General features: G+C 49.5%; 2 protein-coding genes across 2 annotated transcripts; one reads left to right on the forward strand and one right to left on the reverse strand.

Annotated features, from left to right (window-relative positions):
- Positions 1-8,473: 8,473 nt before the first annotated feature.
- Positions 8,474-22,083, reverse strand: LOC122386794. The gene is made up of 9 exons (XM_043376389.1): positions 21,762-22,083; positions 16,997-17,051; positions 16,693-16,781; positions 12,457-12,552; positions 12,058-12,120; positions 11,639-11,728; positions 11,192-11,295; positions 9,984-10,143; positions 8,474-9,664 (listed from the first exon to the last, which is right to left on the reverse strand). Exons 1-9 carry the CDS (start codon positions 21,831-21,833, stop codon positions 9,425-9,427), a joined length of 969 nt encoding a protein of 322 aa, XP_043232324.1. The 5' UTR covers positions 21,834-22,083; the 3' UTR covers positions 8,474-9,424.
- Positions 13,921-15,684, forward strand: LOC122386788 (tubulin alpha chain, testis-specific-like). The gene has a single exon (XM_043376375.1). The coding sequence runs from the start codon at positions 14,050-14,052 to the stop codon at positions 15,400-15,402; it is 1,353 nt and encodes a 450-aa protein (XP_043232310.1). The 5' UTR covers positions 13,921-14,049; the 3' UTR covers positions 15,403-15,684.
- Positions 22,084-24,299: the final 2,216 nt, after the last annotated feature.

A 24,299-nucleotide genomic window follows, 5' to 3' on the forward strand; every position in this document is an offset into this window, starting at 1 on the left:
CACGATGCTATCGACTGAAGAATGTCGACAGTCGGCGGCAGACGGACAATGCGGCGACGGCCATGTCTTTACAGAGAATCCTAACTGGCAGCCCCCATGAATCATGCAGGATTGATTGGACTTCTACCTCTAGTCAAGGGCCATCCACTGGCTGCTAAACTTTTGACCGCGTTTCATGTGCTTAGTATACTTAATTAACCCTATTAGTGGCAGGGGGGGTTGTTTTTATCCACCCCTCAGGTTTTTCGGGAATATCTCCGAAACCGCTGAAGCTACGATGCTGAAATTTTCTGACTTTTCCTAAAACTAAATTGGGCACATTCCCTGAAAATTTCAAGTTCATAACTTTACCAGGGGCGGCTCCAGAGCACTGGGAATTGGAGGTCCTATTCGTGAAGCGAGTCATTTGGGCAAAGATCACGATGCTGCACCAGTTTTACGAACAGTGAATGAAAGGTATCATGTGATAACATATACAAAGTTATTGTGCATCCTCTTTTGACACGTTTTTGCTATAATAGGCGGATCCAGGCGTCCAAAAAGGGGGGTTATTTTTTACCTCCCAACATAGGTGCCCTGACACCGCCTATGCATGACCAATACAATTTTAGTCGTTCTCTCATAAGAAAATTGTAACATAGCAAGACCATTGCCACCCTTTTTAGAAACAGTACCAACAAAAACCTTATTTACTACACTTTTTGTGTACCCCCAATCTCAATGATCTGTATCCGCCTATGATTTTTGAAAATGCATATTTTTAGGATCCATGTGAATTCCTGGTTCATTCTCTATCGATCGGCAAAAGTTGCGTTAAGATTGGTTCAGAAACCTGGCCGTGATAAACAGTCTAAAATGTATCTGCAATTTGCCCGTTTTTACCCCCCTCTACCCCCCCCCCCCTATTGACATTTTTTGATTTTACTTTTTTTTAGAAATGTAGATCTCGTTGAGCCAAATCGAATGCCGTTTGAATTTTGAAAATCGGCCGGTTAGATCTCGAGATATCAAGGGGGGGTCGTAAACAGCCCCCCCCCCCTGCCACTAATATGGGGTAGCCAGGAGCCTGCCACTAATAGGGTTAAACCGTAATAATAAATTTTCGTTTTTGCTGGAAATACATGTGAAATATCTAGTTTGCCCCCATCGCGCAACGCCAAATCCATCAGCACACACCGCAGCGTTTAACCCTCGCCCCGTTGGGGGGGGGGGGCATTTTGGCCCCCCCTGTGGTTTTTCCTGAATAGCAAGAAAACGGCGGCGCGCAGCGCCGCCAAATTTTCAGTACCTTCCCGGGCATCAATTTGACACCTTCACATCAAATTTCAAGTCTTAGGTCATCTTAGGTCAGGAGTTATTGAGGTCAAACTGAGGTCATGTTCGAGCAAAAATGAGCAAAAAAAAAAAAAAACATGCAATCTTGAAACGCTTACCAAATCTACAGTTATCAAGCAATTTCAAAGTTCTTTATATGGTCTAGTAGACAAAAAACGGCGCTACAAAACTGCTATCTCGGATTTTCAAAATTTTGGGTTTTTGACCCAAAAAATCAAAAAAATTGATTTTTTAGAAAAACTAAAAAAATCCAAATATATACATACCAAATTTCAGATCGATATCTCGTTTTTTGGCCAAGTTATAGCGAAAAAACTGTTCAAAAATGATGACCTCAAATTTTTGAACTCAATTTTTAGCAATTCTAGACCTCGTACGGCAAAACAAAGACCACCATTGAACTCCCCGTGACGAGCTGCATCAATTCGATACCCATTTTATGCAAAAATATCAACTTTGAAATTTGACCTAATTTGACCTGACCTTGACCTGATCTTGACCTGACCTTGACCAAAACGTGACCTAAGCTGGCCCCAAAGGCTGCCTGACCCACATAATCGCATTTGTCATGTAAAATGGACCATAAAACATGTATCACACGACACTTTCATATTGTGACCCCCCAGTGACCTAACCTCTGTGACCTGACCTGGTATCAGTGACCTCAACTAGCAAAATATGTGTTTGAAGAACATTTCCCCATCGATAATTTTCAATGAAATGCATTTTACTCGATTTTACAACGCATTTCTTGAAATGTCTGTAAACGGTGAAAATTGGACCTTTGACCTGACCTGTGACGTCATCGGTTTGACTTAGGTCAATAAAATTGGGTCACAAGGTAGTTCCCTGATAGGGCTATCCAACACCGTTTGCCGCTTGTCGCTAGGTTGCGTGGTTCTCGAGATCTTAGGGGGGGGGGCCAAAATGCCCCCCCCCCCCCCAACGGGGCGCGTTGCTCGGCAGACCCCAACGGGGCGCGGGTTAATGGCGTGCAAGGCCTGAAACGAGATGACCTAAGCCATACCTTCTCGTTTCGTTCGCTGATGCTCTTTATCACGTGGTCCCAGCCCACACGGCCTGTATATTCCAGACAGCCTTGGGATCCTTTTTACATCCATAAAATAGATCACCGTGGTGAACTGCATAGTGCATGGCTCTTACAGGCCATGTGAGGGCTGGTTCCGCGAATGAATTACAATCACGTGCTGCAGGGGAATATAGCAGCAAAATTCTGCGATCACCATAACATGATGGTCCTGGCTGCAAACAGCCGAGTGTATCAACGTTGCACTCACATGGCTTGACCTGCAACGGTTTTTACAACGTATTGTGGATGCAAAGGATAGGGTGTGTCTCCTGTCATACTTTTATGGAATGGAAGGGTGAAGTCAATCATACGGCTTTCATAGAGATCTACCCATACCTGCCAGGTATCTAAATATTACAAATGTGTAATCATATAATAATATTAAATCCAACATGCTGGTCTACACTACATTGATTTTGAAATTCCTTGATATCTTTGTAGTACTTAGGATACTGTGATCTTTAATCGCTCAAATTTCCTACAACGCATAAAACGATGTTCATGGCTCAAATTTTTGGTAACTTCTGAATTGATGTTGAGATAAATCTCAGTATGTTTCGTGTATTTCGTGCGTTCAATAACATCGTATGTGTGATTCGTTGCCTGTAACGGATACACGTATAAAGTTATGTACTACGCTTTAAAAGTTTTAAACCGTTCGTAAAAACATCAATCTTATTTTTGATAAGAACTGCCGTCTCGAGGTGATAGCAAACTCTGGTGCCGAGTGTGTCCCACCTCCGCATACCTCACCGGGTGCATCACTGTACGAACGACGACCTCACTGTCCGTGACGTCACGTTGGGATGACGTCACGCCCCCAGGGCAGCTGACGTCACCGGCTCCAGATAACACCAAGCCAAAGATGGAGAATCAGACCGCCCCAGGTGCGGACTTTCACTTCCTGGGTTGCCAGGTCGGCTTCCTCGGCCAGTTCTCTTCACAGAGATTTGGTGATAGGTGCCCTGAGGAGCGGCTGTAGTCGATTTCCTGGCTGTTGTGCCCATTGCACACACCCTCGGGCGCGTTTTCCTGTTGACACGTCGTCTGCGGCCGCCGAGAGGTGCAGATTGCAGGCTGCCGCCGCGGGGACGGCGACCGTCACCGTTACTCCACCGTCACCCGGTGAAAAGAGTTCCCGGTGACCGTCAGTCGGCGGCTGCCGTGGGCGGCGACCGGCAGCTGTCACTGCTCGAAAAGGAGCTCCGCTCGTGCAGTCGCCGCCCCCGCCGCCGCCCACCGGCCTGCCGTCCGCCCGCCCCGGACAGATAGAGACCCGTCCGAAAACCGGCTCCGGCTGCCGAGTCCGACTGGCCGCCCCGAGCTGGCCCGTTTGTGGCAGACTCGAACGGTTGGCTGGTTGTACTCGTATTGCTCCGTGAGCAATCAGCGCGCAGACCGGTGGAGTGAAGATACCAATCGCAGCGTAATAGATTCGCTGCCACAGAAGCCGGCTTCTGTGTTTTGGAACAAGCGAAATGGATAAGAACAGGATTCAGCGTCGAGATTAATTGTTTCGAGGCGTTCGACGGGAAGAGAGACCTTGCTCTTTGCAGGCTGTTGCATTAAAACCGGTCGTTATCTAAACAGCATTTCTGAACGAGTAACGACAAAATAGGTTAATAAATGTAGCAGCGAAAAGCAAATCCATGTACCTACTTACCGAAAGACAAACAGATGCAATGCGCTCCTGATTTACAGCGCACAGTTGGCTTTTGCGAAAGCAACGATTTTAGTGAGCAATCAAAGTGATCATTTCCCCATATGTTTCTTCAGATGCCTAAATTCAGATGCTCCAGCTATACAGCACAGGTAGACTTCCATTAATGGTATCAGCGCTGCCATCAATGACTCGGGGCCGCGCGGCGGTAGGAGCCGCGGCGCGGGTGCTCCATCAGCCTCCGCCTGCCCTCGCCGTAATAAGGGAGCAGAGCCCCTGCCCCGTCATTTCCCCGGTGCCGCTCAGGTTTCCCGCCGTGTCGCCGCCCACACCCTGTGTCCGCCTGCGGCGGGCTGACCTCGGGTCGCAGCTGGCGGGTCTCCGGGCCGGCATCGCGCGCAGTCAGACCGTGCGCAGCAGCAATACCATCTACGGACGGAGATCGCACGGGGATCGGGGCGGGGCGCCGTCTGCTCGGGCGGCGTCCATAAACCGCCCCGCCCCCGCCCGAGCGGGACCGGCGGCCTTACCGGGCCGCTGCTGACGGCGCGGGAGGGGTGGATGGAGAGGGGGGACTGGGGGAGTGGTGAATAATCCAAACAGGGTGGGATGGGTGCGTATTATTTAGGCCAGGGTTCATAATGTCCAGGGCACAATGTGTCCAGTGCTCGAATTGGCCAGTGCCTTGAATTGGCCAGTGTTCACATTGTCCAGGGATTACATGGTCCAGAAGTGGCCAACTGGCTGCAGATAGGGTAAATTCAAAGAGGCCAGGGTTCATAATGTCCAGGGCACGATGTGTCCAGTGTTCAAAATGGCCAGGGTTCATAATGTCCAGGGCACGATGTGTCCAGTGTTCGAAATGGCCAGGGTTCATAATGTCCAGGGCACGATGTGTCCAGTGTTCAAAATGGCCAGTGCCTTGAATGGGCCAGAGTTCATAGTGTCCAGGGATTACATAGTCAACCCAACCCAACCAAACCTAACCTAACCTAACCTGACCTAACCGGCTTTAACCTAACCTAACCTAACCTAACCTAACCTAACCTAACCTAACCTAACCTAACCTAACCTAAGGTAATGATGTTTGCCTACCAGGGATAAGGAAATAGTGTCTCGCATGAATAGATTGCAAGCAATAGTAAATCAAATATTTTTAGGTTAAGTGGTTATGCATCAGGCTTCAGGCCTTCGGCCTGAAGCCAGATACATAACCACTTAACCCGCGCCCTGCTGGGGGGGGGGGGGGGGTGTTTGAACACCCCTTGTGGTTTTTCGCGAATATCTCAAAGCGCCGCCGTTTTTGGTACACCTTATCATACATCAATTCTACACATGTTGTGAAAATTTCAGACCAAGGTCATTCAAGGTCAGGTCACCAGGTCACTTGAAGTGACCTCACCTCATAAAAACTTTCAATGTCTGTCATAGTTACACCGAGTGACCGATCGCTTTGAAACTTTCAGCGATTGCTAAGAGCAATAGCATGTACATAATGTATATCTCAGAATTTTGATATCGATGACCTAAGGTCAGGTCAATTTTGCGACCTCCCCATTATAAGTCAATGGGAGAAAATTGAAATGCGCCTCTTTTGGATGAAAGACATTATAAACACTCCCAAACACCGAATTACAAGTGGTTTAGACACACTGAACTTGAAAATGGTGTCCGTGACCCTTGTTTATGCCCTGAGGTCATCTTAGGTCACGAATGGTATCTATCAGTTTTTCGCAAATAACTTTTGATAGAGGCATGCTAGAGCGATGAAAACGCCTTAGATGTGTTCAGCTCGACGATACGGATCGACTGATATGCAACATGACCCTTTCCGGTCAGGCCATGACCTTGACCTGAGGTCAAATTTTCAAGTTGACCTTTCAAGGTCAAGTTATAGTTCATTCGATGCGTCTTAACGAGAGGAACACGATGCCGGTAAAAGTAAGCTCGTACAAGGCTTGGGTCAAAAGTTATTGCAGAAAAACTGTTTTCGAAAAAATCGGCCATTTTTGCAGTTTTTGCCCCCTGCAGGCAAAACCGCTGACGTTAGGTCAAATCTGAGAGAATTACTCAGAAAGGGCGTTAATAGGGCTATCGAATGCGCTTTTCCGCGGCGCTGTAGCTCTATTGGTTCCCGAGATATGCGTTGGCTTCTTGGAAATTTTCGACATTCGACCTGGAAATCGGCGAAATTTTGCCTTCAATGACCTCTGGTGACCTGACCTTTGACCTGACCAAAAAATTGACCGAAGTGATTTCGTCATTATTTTTGACGCTCTTTCGAACGCCGCCTTCCGCGTATCGCTACGTGGCCCAGGAGCCGAGTTACAAGGGGGGGTGTTCAAACACCCCCCCCCCCAGCAGGGCGTGGAAATCCAGGACCCCCAGCAGGGCGCGGGTTAACCTAAAAATATTTGATTTACTATTGCCTGTAATCTCTCCTAAGGCATTGCCTTCGGCACTGCACTGCTTTGCATTGAGCTGATTCCGTGTTTTTTACATAATGACGTCACTTTCAGTGACTATGTAATCCCTGGACATTATGAACTCTGGCCCATTCAAGGCACTGGCCATTTTGAACACTGGACACATCGTGCCCTGGACATTATGAACCCTGGCCATTTTGACCTAAAAATATTTGATTTACTATTGCCTGTAATCTCTCCTAAGGCATTGCCTTCGGCACTGCACTGCTTTGCATTGAGCTGATTCCGTGTTTTTTTTACATAATGACGTCAATTTCAGTGACTATGTAATCCCTGGACATTATGAACTCTGGCCCATTCAAGGCACTGGCCATTTTGAACACTGGACACATCGTGCCCTGGACATTATGAACCCTGGCCATTTCGAATACTGGTACATCGTGCCCTTGACATTATGAACCCTGGCCATTTTGAACACTGGACACATCGTGCCCTGGACATTATGAACCCTGGCCTCTTTGAATATACCCTATCTGCAGCCAGTTGGCCACATTTGGACCATGCAATCCCTGGACATTATGAACTCTGGCCCATTCAAGGCACTGGCCATTTTGACACTGGGCAGAGCGTACCCTGGACATTATGAACCCTGGCCAGAATGAATGCTCCCCGGGTGGGATAGAGGTAGAGGAAGAGGAATGCGTGGTGGAATTGATGTGATGTGTGGATTTCGGGAATGATTAATAGAAGTTGTATTATTTTTGTGAAACTGAATGTTTAAGGACCGAGGAGGTGAAAATTAGGTATTCACTGTATTTTACGTGATGGGGCTGGAAGCGTACAAAACGACTGAGCAAAAATCAGGACACCTTACATTTATTGATCACATTGCGAAACCAGAAGAACAAAATATAAACAATAAAATGCTAGAAAAATATAGACATGCTGTTGTCGCGCAAAACACTGTCGTATTCGCACATCTATTCTAGTAAAATATTTGAACAATGAATACTTTTATTTCCACAGGTAACAGGAGAGGTAGGCGAAGACTTTACCTACACTACCTACAGTGACCTGCTCGGACCACTAAAATAGATCTATTTAAGCCTGTTATCACAGTACACATAGCACGCCAAATGGTAGGTATGCTCATTGCTCATTCACCCCGACACAGTGACATCGCTGAGACACTATCGAGTTTTTACTTCACTCTAATGACATGTCGGACTTCACTGAGCAAAGGCGCCGCCCTGTCAGTGAGGGCTGAACCAACTACCACTACCATCCGAGCGTGGTAAACACCATGTCATCAGCATGCCGCACGCCTGTCAATACACGCCGCGAAAACGGACTGCCACTGACACATCTAATGCACACATTGCACTCGGACCCAACTCTCAGTGGCATGGAGTGTAGAGGAGTGCCAGTCATGGTCCGACCGAGTCATTGGTGCCCAGCTGAGAGGCTCGGTGGAATATAAACACTTCAACAGAGGTCATAGTGAAACCAGTTTGACTCGGGTGGTGACTACCGCTTGCAGCTTCATTAGCTGCCGAAACTATAGAAAATTAGGCATCATCCCAACATCACAAGATTACTCCGTGATCCATTATTCAATAACCGGCAAGTTTACAGCGGATTAGCTCGGTGTGGCTGTAACTTCAGTCGCATTCACAATCACATCGCAAGGAGATTTAGCCAATAACCAGCAGGTTTGTTTGTTTTGTTGGGTTAGGCCCTTTCGGTCTGACAAGACCATTTCAGAGCCGGGAGGATGATAGGATATAGGGGGAGACATTGGTCTGGGCAGGCACCCTAGTGAGTCGCCGGGGTTGAGCCCGTCCGGAGGACAGGCCACCCAGCCCCAAGGCACTCACTGCACCCGGCTACGGGGTGCGCTCCCTCGGGAGCAGCGGTGCCGCTCCAAGGGAGCAGCCCGCATGAGATAAAGTTGCTTGTCCAGCCCGGAGGGGGGTTGTGGCGTGGAGGAGAAGGATTTCAGTATCCTGAGGATAGAAGCACGGAACGGTGAACCAGCAGGCACACTCGTAAGCAGGCAATGACGGCCAGCTGAGGAGTCGAGAGCATCCTTCAAACGCAACTACGCCGAGAGATGGCAGCACCAGCACCTCAATGGTTCAGCGAGGCAGGCACAGGTTTTACGCACTACCAGCAGATGGCAGTAAGCTCACCTGAGAAGACCTCACCTTGGGACCTCAACCTCTGTACCTTCCCAACAGATGGCAGCACAACCACCTACCTCCTTATCCTACCGGTAGATGTCAGGGCACTCACCGTCACGGAGAGCGGCACTCCCCTGTTTCAATGTCGACACACGGTGTGTTGGCGGAGTGGGCGGGAGTGATGACGCCACTCTCTTCTGACAAGGCCGGCGCTCTCTGAGGCGGCACCGACGGCCGCCTCACCCCCACATCACCATATGGCCTCCGCGAGACGTCGACACGCGCCGGGAGCCAGCCCCGAGCCGACGGCGGCGACCGGGAGACCCAGGCGGTCAGGTACCGGGTCCATTCATACAGAACGAGCCACAAAGCGCCACTATCGACACTGTGAGGCAGTATTCTACTCCGTTTTCCGACCGTTAGCTCGGCGGCAGTTTGACGCTCCCTGAATACGAACCCACTACCATCCCATCTGCTGTCCCGTTTTCCCGGATTCTATCCGTCACTAGCACTCAGAGCGGGGCGGCTCTTCTGACCTGGCTCTCCAGGCAGGCCACAGTTCGCGTCTTCCCGTCCCGGAAGACGAGCAGAGCCAGCAGAGCACACTAGAGGCCACCAGAGGACACAACTGTCCGCCAGCTCACCACACCAGTGAACCCGACTTGGTACACCGGTCAGAGCGCCACGTCTCTGTACCGGTACGACCAGTGTACCCGACCCGGTACACCGGTCAGAGCGCCACGTCCCTGTACCGGTATGAGTCCGACTCGGCTCCCAGCGAGCTCCTGCTCTCGTGCTGCCGCCGCGGCTGACCGGCTGCCATCCAGCAGTGGCACGGCGTCACGCCCGGCACCAGCGAGCCGCCCAGGTTGAGAGCGTCCATGGAGGTGCTCCTGCGCGGCCCGCGACCCATCTTCCGCCGGTCGAGCGACTGGGTACCGTACCGCGGCACGTACACCAGGTGCGGCACCTGGCGGATACGAGCGGGAATTAGTATACATTCGGCGGGTGAAATGTGTGCCTCGAGAGCTAATGAAATCAGCATGGAAATGAGACGACGGACGAGTGAGTATACATTACGAGGCAGCCACGGAAATAACTGCGGAGAAGCACTACTTTCGGTTATGAGAATGAAAGATGATACGAAATAAATACAACACAAACTATTCCTAAGTGCCTGTTCGATCAGTCATTTCCATAAAAAATGGCTAGCTGTTTAGATACTTTGCCTGACTGTCATAAATTCCCTCTTCATTTGCGTTAATTGATAGTCTGCCCCGAGGTCTCACCTCGTACGCGAAGGTGGGGAACTCGCCGACGCCGACACCTAGCGCGCTCTGAGCCCGTACCACGGGCGCACCGCCGCCCAGGCCGTAGAAGGCGGCGTTGAACTGACTACGTCCCGAGCGTGCAGCCGCCGCCGCGTACTGAGACGCCGACGATACCGATCTGAGGGGTCAGAGGTCAGGTCAGGTCATCAACCGGTGTGCAGAGGGCTGGTCATTATCGAGAGATATCGCACCAGGTCGTCACCTTTGACATCTTGATAAAATCATTGAGCTCAATCAAACGGAAATATGAGTTCGGGTCAGCTCGCAGCTCTCATTCAGGTTGCAAATTTGGTACAGGTCTCGCGGGTTTTAGCGGTAGGTTTTGCACCTAGAAAATTTAGTGAACTTCAGGCTATATCTTCGTCGTCTTAAGCTTTTAAGTGTTGAAGATGCGATCGACTTGTTGGTTCACAAGCCGGCCATGATAGTGTAAAATGGCTTCATTGTAGATCGATTAGTTTCTGAGATATAACCGGAAATGTAAATGTGCAAAACCTACCGCTTAATCTCGCGAGAGCCGTACATAAAACCGCGTCCCAATTGGTACGCAGAGTTAAAAAAGACGGAAATACACAAACATTTCATCTGTAGACTAGGGATTTCATTCAAGCTATGCTTCAACATCGAATGCGACATATCCGCACGGACGGCACTGACACATGAGCGGAAATGAAATTCCTCCCCGCCGCCGCCAGTTGCACTGGTGCGAACAGCGAAATCCCAGAGAGTCAACCATGGATGTAAGCACCGTCATCATTTGAGAAACAGCTCCCAGCCGACTCCCAGGCCGCGTCACTCTCAGTTGAACTCACTCTCAGCAGTCACTCTCTGTTGAACTCACTCTCAGCAGTCACTCTCGGTTGAACACACTCTCAGGAGTCACTTTCGCTGTCAAAGAGCAGGAACCAAGCGAGAGGTGCAATTGCTAAAGAGCGAATAGCTAACAATCGTGCATTTCATACATTCCTACCAATTTCATTCGCCCTTCAAGAGCATGACACAAATTAAAACTGTAACTATACAAACTGTTCTTATTGTACAATACTAACTAGTCGTTCTTATTGCACGATACTAACATCACCGAATGCTTTTTTCATAAACTCCTTCTGACATCTCTGACACCTCCTCTGACACCTCTGACACGGGTCGCCCAGCTCGTGTCTCACCTGACTAGCGCCGGTGCCGCCATCGGCACCCCGTTCGTATAGGTGATGGCCCCGCCGTGGAAGGCCCGGTCCACCGCGCCGTTCCGCAAAACGGACGGACCCACCTGGCGAGGGGGCCGCTGCGGTCACAGAACGCTGACGACCGAGGGGCTGGTGGGCGCGACGCTCAGTTGTAGATGTGTTGTAATGTAGCTAAATGCGTAATAACACGGTGACACAATGGCACGGTGCTTCATGCTTTATGGTGCGTGACGATTTAATGGATAGCAATGATAAGTAGGTGGGTGACAATTTTTCACGGCAGTTTTTCACGGTGTTCACGGCAGATATTAGGTTGTTTCAAAATTATTTAGCGACTTTCGTAAGCGATGTTTTGTGCTGTTAAATGATTCTGGAAAGAATACTCAATCCCCTTTCATTTAGGACGTAGGTAATATAGGGACTTACCTTCATGTTTAGCGACTCCAACCTATGCAACGAAAACTTTTCTTCCTTCCATGTAGCGTGCAATGATTGGATACATATTAGAGAAACCAGCTGCAAAAAGAAGATTAATTGGTACATTTCAACAAACGAGCAGTTATGTATTGCTATAAAAGCGTAAGTAACTTGTCATGCATCGAAATGTGTTTGGACTTCTAAATTGCTCATTACGTTCATGAAGATCCATCAATGCCTGCGACGACTGAAACTAAAGTTACTCTATTTTGTCTTTGTGATTGGAAAAGTTATACCATTCATAAAAAGAAAATAAGGTCAAGAGAGGAAAAAAATTAACATAGGACTAATATAATGATTAACGACAATAATTAAATATGTATGTTCAATAACGATATTGTACATTGCTCAACCTTTCCCTCACTTACATTTAATCCAGCTCTGCATATGTAGAATACGAGGTCACCAAGACCGTAGTCTGATTCAATGTTCTGAGGAAAGGAAGACAGCAAATATATAAGACATTTACGCAAAGAATTCACAAATAATTATGATGAAGGGCTTGAAGTATCACTAGTCCTTCGCATGCCATCTCATTGATCCATTTTTGTAGATGTTGGAATATCCCATCCAGAAAGTTTCATCATAAGCACCTAAGCATCCATTGCTATGTTAAGCGATTTAGATAATGCAAATTGCCTTATCTAAGCCGGAAGCCGCATCGCGCGTCTCCAGCCCCGAGATACGTTCGTGTGCACTGATGCAGTCTCCTCCTGGTGCCTTCTGAGTGGCGTTAAAGTCGCCCGTAACGCCGACGATTATCTTACCCAATGATATATGCTCATAAAAAGCACCATGCCCATCTCAGGGAAGAAGAAGACAATCATGACCAGAAGCCAGGCGAGAAGGTACCGTGAGCGTTTCTGAAAAAAAGTTGAAGCGTGAATCAAACGTCACACCATACACTAAGCACGTCGCACAAACGTATTTTTGCAAAAGAAAAGATCGACGAGAATATATTTGCTGAATAATAATGCCATAACATTGTTAAAACGCTTCATTCTATTGAAAATTGAAGTCGATTTGGTTCTGTGTCAGAAGTGGTATGATTATTGAAGTGCGTGAAGTTATTCCACGCGGAAATAATTGTACGTACAAATTTGTTTGGAGAATTTTGTGAATAAACGAGAGACTTTTGGGCGCTACTGGTGTTCGGTTGTTTAAATTCTATTACAAGCTATTTCGGCCTTATCTCGGTCTAGTTACGGTATTGTATAAATAAGGGAAAATTCGACAGGGAAGATAAAGAAAGCTAAAAATGGCGAAGAGGCGAGGCACGACAACGAACCAACGATCGATTCGATTTTGTCCAGTTTGGATACCGGTGCTGGAGTCCGGTGATGGTAACCGGCGATGGAGCCCGGTGATGGAGACCGGTGATGGAGCCCGGTGGTGGAGCCCGGTGATGGAGCCCGGTGCTGGAGACCGCGGTTATGGAGCCCGGTGATGGTGACTGGTCGTGGAGCCCGGTGATGGAGACCGGTGCTGGAGGAGCCCAGTGATGGAGACCGGTGATGGAGCCCGGTGCTGGAGACCGGTGCTGGAGACCGGCGATGGTGCCCGGTGATGGTGCCCGGGTGGTGAGCGGCGAGTGCTCCGGTTTGTTGACCGATTAAGGTGCACGGTTTGGCCGCGGTTTTATGACCGAAGATAATGTTTTTGATATTTTGTGTGTGTGCGTTTTAGTGATCTTGAAGATCAGAGGGGCGTGTGTCAGAAGTGGTATGATTATTGAAGTGCGTGAAGTTATTCCACGCGGAAATAATTGTACGTACAAATTTGTTTGGAGAATTTTGTGAATAAACGAGAGACTTTTGGGCGCTACTGGTGTTCGGTTGTTTAAATTCTATTACAGGTTCCTTTATCACTGAAATGGTGACTGCTTTCCTCAGTTTCTTTTATTTCATGGACGATGAAAATACGTTATGAATTTTGGGTATAACCTTCTGATTTCAGTATTTGATTGGTTACATTTACCAAGTGCCGACGTGTAAATTTGAAAATTTTATTGAAAGTTAAATATGCGAAGCCGGAAGTTCCTACTTATCTTTGATATCACAATCCTGTGGGTTCATATGCCCGATACGCACGGACCTCGGCTACGAAAATGAAATTTCTTTTTCATGAAGGATTTTTCACTTTCAATGCGTGATCCCGGTATGGCGGGAAAATTCAACCAATCATGAAGCAGTGTTTTCGCACGAGACCGATTTCTTGGCTAATCATTTCGTCTGACATGAAGTTTTCATTTTCGAAAGGTGTGTGCCCAAGAGAGGAGGCTCCGTAACGCGGCTTTTCCCTTTTTGGCACTCTCGCTCGATCGAACCGAACCGAACTCGAATCTTTCTCTAACTGCAGCCATGCGCGAGTGCATTTCTATTCACGTTGGCCAGGCTGGTGTCCAGATCGGTAACGCCTGCTGGGAGCTGTATTGTCTGGAACATGGAATCCAACCCGATGGACAGATGCCTTCTGACAAGACTGTCGGTGGCGGAGATGACAGCTTCAACACTTTCTTCAGCGAGACGGGAGCTGGAAAGCACGTCCCAAGGGCCGTTTTCGTCGATTTGGAGCCCACTGTTGTCGATGAAGTTAGGTCCGGAACGTATAGGCAGCTGTTCCACCCGGAGCAGCTGATCACAGGCAAGGAAGACGCAGCAAATAACTATGCCCGTGGGCATTACACCATTGGCAAGGAAATCGTCGATTTGGTGCTGGATCGCATCAGGAAGCTGGCCGACCAGTGCACTGGCCTTCAGGGATTCCTCATCTTCCACTGCTTCGGCGGCGGCACCGGCTCCGGCTTCACCTCACTGCTGATGGAGCGTCTCAGCGTCGACTACGGCAAGAAGTCGAAGCTGGAGTTTGCTGTTTACCCGGCACCGCAGATTGCAACAGCCGTCGTCGAGCCCTACAACTCTATCCTCACCACCCACACCACCCTGGAGCACTCGGACTGCGCCTTCATGGTTGATAATGAAGCCATCTACGATATTTGTCGCCGGAATCTCGATATTGAGCGACCAACGTACACGAACCTCAACCGTTTGATTGGCCAGATCGTCTCATCCATTACTGCTTCACTGCGTTTCGATGGCGCGCTCAATGTGGACCTGACCGAGTTCCAGACCAACCTGGTGCCGTACCCGCGCATCCATTTCCCCCTTGTCACCTATGCTCCGGTCATCTCGGCGGAGAAGGCCTACCACGAGCAGCTCTCAGTTGCTGAGATCACCAACGCCTGCTTCGAGCCGGCCAACCAGATGGTCAAGTGCGACCCGCGCCACGGCAAGTACATGGCCTGCTGCATGCTGTACCGCGGTGATGTCGTGCCCAAGGACGTCAACGCCGCCATCGCCACCATCAAGACCAAGAGGACCATCCAGTTCGTCGACTGGTGCCCGACCGGCTTCAAGGTCGGAATCAATTACCAGCCGCCGACCGTGGTGCCCGGCGGCGACCTGGCCAAGGTGCAGCGCGCCGTCTGCATGCTGTCCAACACCACCGCAATCGCCGAGGCCTGGGCCCGCCTGGACCACAAGTTCGACCTGATGTACGCCAAGCGCGCCTTCGTGCACTGGTACGTCGGCGAGGGCATGGAGGAGGGCGAGTTCTCCGAGGCTCGTGAAGACTTGGCTGCGTTAGAGAAAGATTTCGAAGAGGTCGGTATCGATTCGGTCGAAGGAGAGGGTGAAGAAAACGAAGACTATTAGGCCTCAAAATCCATCTGAAAGGCTTACCGAAAGTGTAAATGAGCCTCGCTCGCTCAAAAAAATGAACGATCACTATCTGAAGATCGAAGTTTTGAAAAAGCTATTCTCCATTAGCCTCTTTATATCGTAGGAACTTTTATATGTAAATGCATGCAGAAAGTTCTTACGATATACTGATGTTTGTAGAGAATGATTATTTGAAAGCATCAATCTTCATTAAAAACTGCCACATGTCTTAACCACTTGTTAGTGTCTCGTAACATCAATAAAAAATTGTCCGTCTATGTTGTTTCAATGGAATTTTCTGAAAAGAACGCTACATTGACTACTGAACACGTAATCACACTTCTTTATTCGTTAACGTGAGCCCCTCGACAACTTTATAATCAACAGTCACGCTCTGGTCTGGGAGAGGGAGGGGAGGATAAGCGGCGTTCGAAACATCGACAGAAGATCATTTATACCGCATTAATTAAATTTTCAGGTCAGGCTAAAGGTCAGGTCAGCATAGGGCAGCGGCGGGGAAGGTTTAACGATTCCGAATTTTAGCCATCACCGGACTTGTCGGATTTCTACATATACGAGGAGGGCTGCATGACGCCCGTATCGCACTTGCCGTTTCGCCCAAAACCGCTAGAGCCTCACAAAAAAACGATGGTGTGCGCCTACGAGATGCAGCGACTGGTTCCCGATTCAAAGGTTTTAGGTCATCCAGTGTACTCGGAGGTCAGGTCAAGTGTCCCAAGGTTCGGGCCGGGTTTTTGTTTGAAATAAATTCACCAAAAATTGCCGCAGAGCCGCAATTTTGTGCACAATCGTGTTCTTCATACTCAGGCGCGTCGAATGATATACCTTTGGGTGAGGCTAACTAAGGGTGTTGACGTAATAAGTGAATAAGGGTGTTGACCTCATGCCAAGGTCAGGTCAGAGCCTGTCATGTCACGAAGCTGGTCGAAAGAGATCATATGGCATGCCACTCGATTTGGCAGGTCTTTCTGAGCCTTATAATGGCCTTTCCGACTCGCTAGCTCTATTTGACCAGAACTTATTGACAAACAACGTATATGACCTTAGCGACGTCATACATGACGTCAGTCGTCCACGTGAGGTCAACTATGCAAAGATTAAACACCGGATGTTGCAAGGAGTGCATGAACTCACGATTCAATATGCTTTTTCTACCTTAGCTAGGAACCTCGCATTTTCTAAATTTATTGTGTTGAACAAAAATCATAAAAACAACGCAATAGCATTAAATAAATATGTTATGCGGCCATATCGATCACTTACCATCGCTATCCCAATGAGCATTATGAGGGATATAAGCAGCATGATGAGGTAGCCCGCACACAGAATGTAGGCTGGTGCTGGCATCGTCTCTGTAAAAAAGACAGGGTGTCATGCCATTTTTTCGTTGCTAGAAAGATACGCTTTTACGTTACAGTTTCTACATGCTTCTAGCTAAATAACTGAACTGACGGGTTGAACTTATTGGGCAAACAGTAGTAAACAGCTAACACGTCACGTCCGTAATACGCTGCCCAATCCCACCGTTAATGAATCGGTGCAGTTCTTCCTTCACCCTTGTGCCTACCTTTTGTGTCGACGATCCACCATAGCTGCACACCAAAAGCAATCAGGTATGCTATCTGCGGAACAAAAAACCACACGTCAGCCTCAACCATCTCCTATGCAGGTGCAAGCATGAGATTTACAAACGTTTCGATAATTGCCGTTGAGAATAGGCGACTCATCTTCGAATCATCTCCGAGACTGAGAATCGTCTCCGATTCTGTGAGTCGCAGACTGCTGTAGGTTAGAAGCGAACTCTGGATACTCCTCCGTCTCCCGGTGAAACGGTATCGGGTGTGTCGCCGCATGGTGCGTGAGTTTGTGTGTTATGGATAGGACGTCACACTATGAAACTCTGATACGGATCACTGCAGATGTGATCCAGAGAGGAGGCTGCGGGATTCGGCGCCGGCCGAGCCGAGGTCGGAGGTAACTGGAGCGTCAGATTTTACGGTGTGCTGAGATGTTAAGAGCTGTGGTAAGTGGTTGGTTGATGCCGTCTAATGAACGCGGGATATCACGGACATTGCTGGTGAAACGTTAGATTATGTTGAAGTTACTTGAACACAACGCTGTGAGCAGAAATGTGTGAGCTTTATAGAAACTTTATGCTAATTTTAATTGAAAAGTGAGGGAAAATGATATTTTCCTCCACAGGAGATGCTAAAATTACACTCAAACAGAGCCAGTTGACCATTAATTACCGCGGCACTGTCATTAGCCGAGATACCGCCGGGCTCATGAGGGCGGTTCTCATCTTTCCTGCCAGTCGTGGGCTGCTCTCTGGGCGCCACACCGTGACGAGTTTTCACAGCACAAGCCTCCCCGCTCGGTGAAGCCGGGTGGCCAGAGGAGAAACTACCTGGCAGGTGACGGCTGCCACTACGGCAACCTTCCCATAATCGCTAAACGGAGCCGGCCACGTCGTATAACACACAAGAACACCGACAGACTACTGGCCAGGAGGCAGCAATAACATTTCTGGAAGCAGAGACACCGATTGTGCCGCGGCGTTAACCTCTGACATCTTTCCACTAACCGCTTCCCACTGTACCGCACACGATCCCGTCTGACACTGACACCGGCCGGTCGACTTTCTATCTGACCCGCAACATCCGCCCGCAGCGGGGTCATACTTCCTGCCCCGGCACACCGACTCCATGAGCAGTGCTGCACGTGCAATGGAAACTCTCTACAGTCACGAGCGGAGCGGAGCAGCCCTCCCAACCGTCCGGGAGTGCGTCTGGCCATCAGACGGAGCCGCCGCCTCGGTATCTGTGGTCACCCTCTCTGTGCGTCTGTCGATCTGTCTGTTTGTCTGTCTGTCTGTCTGTCTGTCTGTCTGTCTGTCTGTCTGTCTGTCTGTCTGTCTGTCTGTCCCGGCGGTCTGTCCGACACATACCAGCGGCCACAGCGACTGGCAGACACCGGTCAGCGTCGCCACAGGCTCGCACGCTCTCTCCGCGCTCGGTAACAAACCTGTCACGGCCGACCGATCGATTTCTGGTGCGTCACCACTCTCCGCACCAGACAGCACCACCAAAACACGGCATCCATCTTCCGCAGCTCCCACTGGCCGTGTGATTAAATCACACCCCCTGATGTGAAGCGTTCGTCACGGAATGCAGTCGCCTGTCCTCGCACCCACCTATATTTTTTGGATTCAGCCGGCCGGCGCGGCGCCTTCAGCGCCGAGGTCCGGAACCTTCGAGCCGATGCGGGTCGATTAGAAGGCACGTCGGCCGAGCGCCGACAGACAGAACCTGACCACGTGACGGTGACCTTAGTGACCCGGGCCGACCGGCGCTGACCCGGCCGACCCGCGCTGCACCCCTGGCCCACATTCTCCTCGGACGCACGCCGCTTTCCGGCCAATTAGTATTACAAAGTAGGTGAGGAGATTCGATAGAGAGCCGGGGAGGTACGGACAATGGCTTCATTCTATGTCCGGTGCAGTGGGCCTACAGCCACATCGTAAAATAAAAGGAGACACATCTCTTCTTTTCAGCTGCGCCGTAAAATCGTGAACAAACCCGGCATAAATACATGGGCACAAATGAAGTGTCGAAAATGGCCAGCATCAGCGCATTCATGTGTGAGCTGCCACGGTTATTTCATACCTGGTATGGCGAACAACTTCAAAGTTGAAACCGACTTTTACCGTGGCATGAGTTATTTGCACTCCGTACTCGTGCCAATTCATAAGTGGCCATGCGTGTACCCAAGGTATCATGTGGTTTGATACCACCTGACCCCTGAACCTGCTTCAAGTAATCATACCAAATTGCTCCTGAAAAGTACCTCGCTGCACGCAACAAATAAATCAGTCAGGTGTCATGAAAGGCAGCTCATAGTCTCGGCGAAACTACGTTACAGATATATGCCGTCTGAAAGTTTTGATCCGTTCTTTCTCCGCATGACGTGCAGGTACTCACCGCGTCCAAGACGACAACGTACGGGTAGGATCGGAACATGATTCCGGTCAGACCTGGCCAGCCGAGGATGGGGTACGACATGAGCGGGGTGGTGGGACTGCGCTGTGACAGCCGGGAGAGCTGGGACAGCCGGGAGAGCTGGGACAGCTGAGACAGCTGGGACAGCTGGGACGACGCCGCCGTCGGCCCGCTCCACACCGACTTCCCGGCGGTGGTGGTCACTCGGAGACCGCTGACCGGCCAGCCGCCAGCCCGTGGCGGCGGGTCACTGGCGAGACCCATCGGAAGGCCGCAGGGGACTGATGGGTGGCACCTTGGCGGGCTCAGTGCTGGGTGTTAGAGCAATTGACGCTGGTGGACATTTGTTGCCCTGACTTTATGTCTTATCTCCTAATAGCCGTCTGGTTGTCACCTCGAAACTTTTGAGCTCTCAAATATAGTCACGTTTTGTCTCAATAGTCCAATGATGATAGTCCACTGTTCACTTTTCACTGCTCACAGTCGTCTGTCCACCGTTGTCTGTTCACTGTTTACAGTTCAGAGCCCACAGTCTGTCTACCGTCCACTGTCCAAAATCGAGCGTCCGTTTGTGGTCTAGTCCAGTTCAGCGTTCAAAGCGTCCATTCGTCCACGTCTTTTGTCCACCACAAATTCGTCACCGACACGCAAACTATCCCCAGTGTTGACCGTGCACCAACACAAAACAGCGTTCCTCAAAGCGCCACCGGCCCTGTGTTCTCCAGCCTCGAGCCGTCGTATTTTTCACTAACGGACCGTGCCCGGCGTTCGTTCCGGCGCGGACGAGAAATGGGCCACGCTCAGAGAGCCGCCCTGACCAACCGGGAACGCTGCACCCACTGCACTGCTCGACTCCGCCGCCCACCGCCCGCCGCCCGGCGCCCGCGCTGCTCCGCCCCGCCCTACTTTGGTCAGAGCCATGGCTCGTCGTCTTCACGCAGGGCAAGATAGAGGAAAGGAAGAGGACAAGATGTGGGTGCAATAAGCGAGTGAGTGAGTGAGTGAGTGAGTGAGTGACCGAACTTGGTGAAAATGAGTGTGCGTGTGCGTTACAGTGTTGCAGATCCGTATTGCGCATAAATACACGATTTAGCACCTCGCATCTCTCGAAGTTATAGAAATCTCACGCTGCACAGCTTGCTTGTGATTCTGCCAAGCCCCTTTTCCATCAGCAAACCACTTCCGCTGTGGTTTGGCATTAGACTGGACCGTTGTTTTTTATCGTTCTGCAACGTGTGTGCCCACTAGTTTTCTGCGCATCATTGGTCGCTGACGTAAGTGTGCGAACGTTTGTTAGATTTAACAAAGCGACATGGCCGGTCAGGATACAAAAATTCCGACCTCCTCACCGATAATCCTGTTTCATGCGCACAATGCCGGATACGGCTCCCACGTTTTCCGCGACGGGTGTAATTACATTAAAGGCCAATTTTTGGCGATGAAGAGTCCTGAAGCAGGGACTGTTTCCTTCTCTGCTATGACGCTTTCGGTCGTAAATGGCAGTTTCTTCCCTGTTGTTTGTTGAATGCTAATTTAAAACCAGCGTGAGTAAAGCTGGCAAACTGCGTTTAAATGTCTTCAAAGCCGATTTAATTTTCATCATCTCAATAGTCAATAATGATATTCAATATTCATTAGGTTAAGCAACTGCTGTGATTAGCGACCAAGTCTTCTAAAAGGGAAATAAGGATAAAAATGGACATAGAAAATGTTAGCTTGTATATTTGTTCACCTCTTTCATGTTCGCTCTTGGGCTGTTAAAAACTTGGCAAAGTTTGGAAATTAATCATGAGCAAGGAAATTGTGAGGCGAGAAAATAACGAGATTGAGCTTTTGAAGACGGAAAAGCTCCCTGACTCACTAACTCAGGAGCTGGATGCATGCTATACAATTCTGCGGTGGTCCAGCAGCCATGAGGGCTATCAGCCTGAGTGGACAAGGTATTCGTATAACGCACCGTGATCCGGTCCTGGCGGTTCCATAGGTGTTGGAGACACCAACACGGGACGTTCACTGTGAGCAGTGAGCACTGACTTACTATAGCGCGATGTTTTTGCATCAATGATGCACATTGCGGATAACATAACACGTTCAGTCCACGAATAAAAACTTCGGGTGTCCATGAGGATTGAGCAGTTGCGTCATCGGGAAACGGCACCTTACGTGAAATGTGGGTGAATTATGGGTCAATTAGGTAATTCGAATGAGGGTGATCAAACGTAGGTAGGTAGAACGGAAGTGAAACTGACTGCACAAAGCACAGCGCCCGGCAATTTGATTAGACCAATAATTTAATCACGCTGCCCTCTGACAAACCCGCCCCACTGTACTCACGGCCTCGATCACGCCGCAGGTGACGCAGGCCACCAGCAGCGAGCAGAAAAAGCAGTGTCTGAGGAGCGCCATAACCGCGCCGGAGGGCCTCAGGGGAGCGCGCCGCGTCCGGCCGGCACGCGGGCACGCATACCTCGCCGCCCACCGCCCACCGCGCCGACACAGACCCGTCGGGGTCGGAACACCGCGGGAACAGAACGGCACCGATCACAGCACGGTCGCTACTACGGTCACAGGCACACCCCCACACAGACACAGCGGACCCGGACCGGCCCGCTCCGACTCCGGCCGTTCTCACGGAGAAGCGACTGCCACCGGAAGCCCACCTGGGCCGCCGCCGAATCCACACCTCCGTGGGACTCGGGAGGCCGCCGGCCGGCGCATCCAACGCCCCCGGCTATCGGCCACAGGTGAACGGCACCCACCGCGACGCGAGCGACCTCTAGAGGGCAGGTCGGTAAGGTGTAGTTAGCCGAGTGGCCGCTGAAGCTCTGACGCTTGGCAGGGCACTGAATTCACTGGTTAGTGGTTATGCCTACTTAGCAGGCATCGGTAAAATCCTTTTTGAAAGGATTGCATTCTCAATCCACATTCCTAGTGCCGAAGTGGATTGCGTTCCTACCCGCAATCCCCTTTTTTCACTTGGATTGCGATCAAATCCGCAATCCTTTTTTGCAATCCTGTTGTATTATTATGTGCACTAGTGGATCTGGGGGAGGGAGGGGGGCATAGGACCGTGCCTCCATCCCCAAATCACCCATTTCTAGTACCTAGTCTTGCGAGTAATTCCTATCTAAGGCACAGGTATTTTATGGGAAATATTTTTTTGCCTCAAACTCCCCCACATTTAAACCCCTACCCAACCAGTGTTATTTTTTTTTAACTCGCTCTCAAATACGTAATTTTGCCCTTCCTTTGTAGTTCGTCAGCGTATATTATTTTGAGCGTTTAAATTAAAAGCGTTTAACTTATTTCAAGTTTCGATGTAAAGCCCTTGATAGCAAAGTACATTGAGCCGATGAAGCCGATCTCATAATTTTCAATCGCAACAAACCATTTCAAAGCACTAATCAAACACAATCTGGATTGGATTGCAAAAATTTGAAGTCTGATGCAATCTAATCCGCAATCAAATCCTGTTTTTTGGAATGGATTTCAAATCCATGTGCAATCCACCAAAAAGGAATGCAATCAGGATTTTGCAATCCTGCAATCACAATCCTACCGATGCCTGCTACTTAGTGCCTACCTACCTGTTTGGACGGACTAAAAATTCTAGGGAATGCAAGTTGGTAATGCGGTAAAGGCACACTCCCTTTCAATACTCCTATGCTGTTGCCCTCTTACACCTCCGTCTGCCTATATCGTTCTTCCCGACACCTTTATTGCCTATTGGGCTAGATAGTTCCTTCTGACACATCCATCTGGTTTTATTGTTTCAGGGCTGTGAAGTCGATGGATTTTAGGGTGACTCCGACTCCGACTCCGGCCTTTAAAATCCAATCCAACACCCCCGGCTACCGGGGCGTTGGATTGACTACGACTCCAACTCCAACTCCGACTCCGGACGGTTCTATTAAAATCCATATCATGACATCGAAGTTCATAATGGAGATGTTTTTATCTTGCCTGACACGGTCTCTTATGCCTTTCAAGGCTTTGCGTCGCAAATATGCATTAAAAATAACATGCAGAAATAAAAAGCGATTTTTGAGGAATTCACCGTCTTCTGCTTTTTCTCTGAAAACTTTCGTCCAAACCAGCAAAATGTTTTTTTTTCGACAAAATCTAATTTCGAGCGCGGTATCGTGAATAAAGGAGTTGGAGTCGGTAAGATTTTGGCGACTCCGACTCTGACTCTGACTCGGGACAGAACTATCGACTCCGACCGACTCCAACTCCGAGGCCGCAGCCCCGGACTTTTTACTGTCCTTGCTTCTTCTTGTGGTGTAATTGAGAGAGAGAGAGAGAGAGAGAGAGAGAGAGAGAGAGAGAGAGAGAGAGAGAGAGAGAGAGAGAGAGAGAGAGAGAGACAGAGAGAGAGAGAGACAGAGAGAGAGAGAGAGAGAGAGAGAGAGAGAGAGACAGAGAGAGACAGAGAGAGACAGAGAGAGAGAGAGAGAGAGAGAGAGAGAGAGAGAGAGAGAGAGAGAGAGAGAGAGAGAGAGAGAGAGAGAGAGAGACAGAGAGAGAGAGAGAGAGAGAGAGAGAGAGAGAGAGAGAGAGAGAGAGAGAGAGAGAGAGAGAGAGAGAGAGAGAGAGACAGAGAGAGACAGAGAGAGACAGAGAGAGACAGATAGAGACAGAGAGAGACAGAGAGAGACAGAGAGAGACAGAGACAGAGAGAGACAGAGAGAGACAGAGAGAGAGAGAGACAGAGAGAGACAGAGAGAGACAGAGAGAGACAGAGAGAGACAGAGAGAGAGAGAGACAGAGAGAGAGACAGAGAGAGAGAGACAGAGAGAGAGACAGAGAGAGAGAGACAGAGAGAGACAGAGAGAGACAGAGAGAGAGAGAGAGACAGAGAGAGACAGAGAG

This window comes from Amphibalanus amphitrite, unplaced genomic scaffold, assembly GCF_019059575.1.
Source record: "Amphibalanus amphitrite isolate SeventyFive unplaced genomic scaffold, NRLGWU_Aamphi_draft 000016F_arrow, whole genome shotgun sequence".
Classification (NCBI taxonomy): domain Eukaryota; kingdom Metazoa; phylum Arthropoda; class Thecostraca; order Balanomorpha; family Balanidae; genus Amphibalanus; species Amphibalanus amphitrite.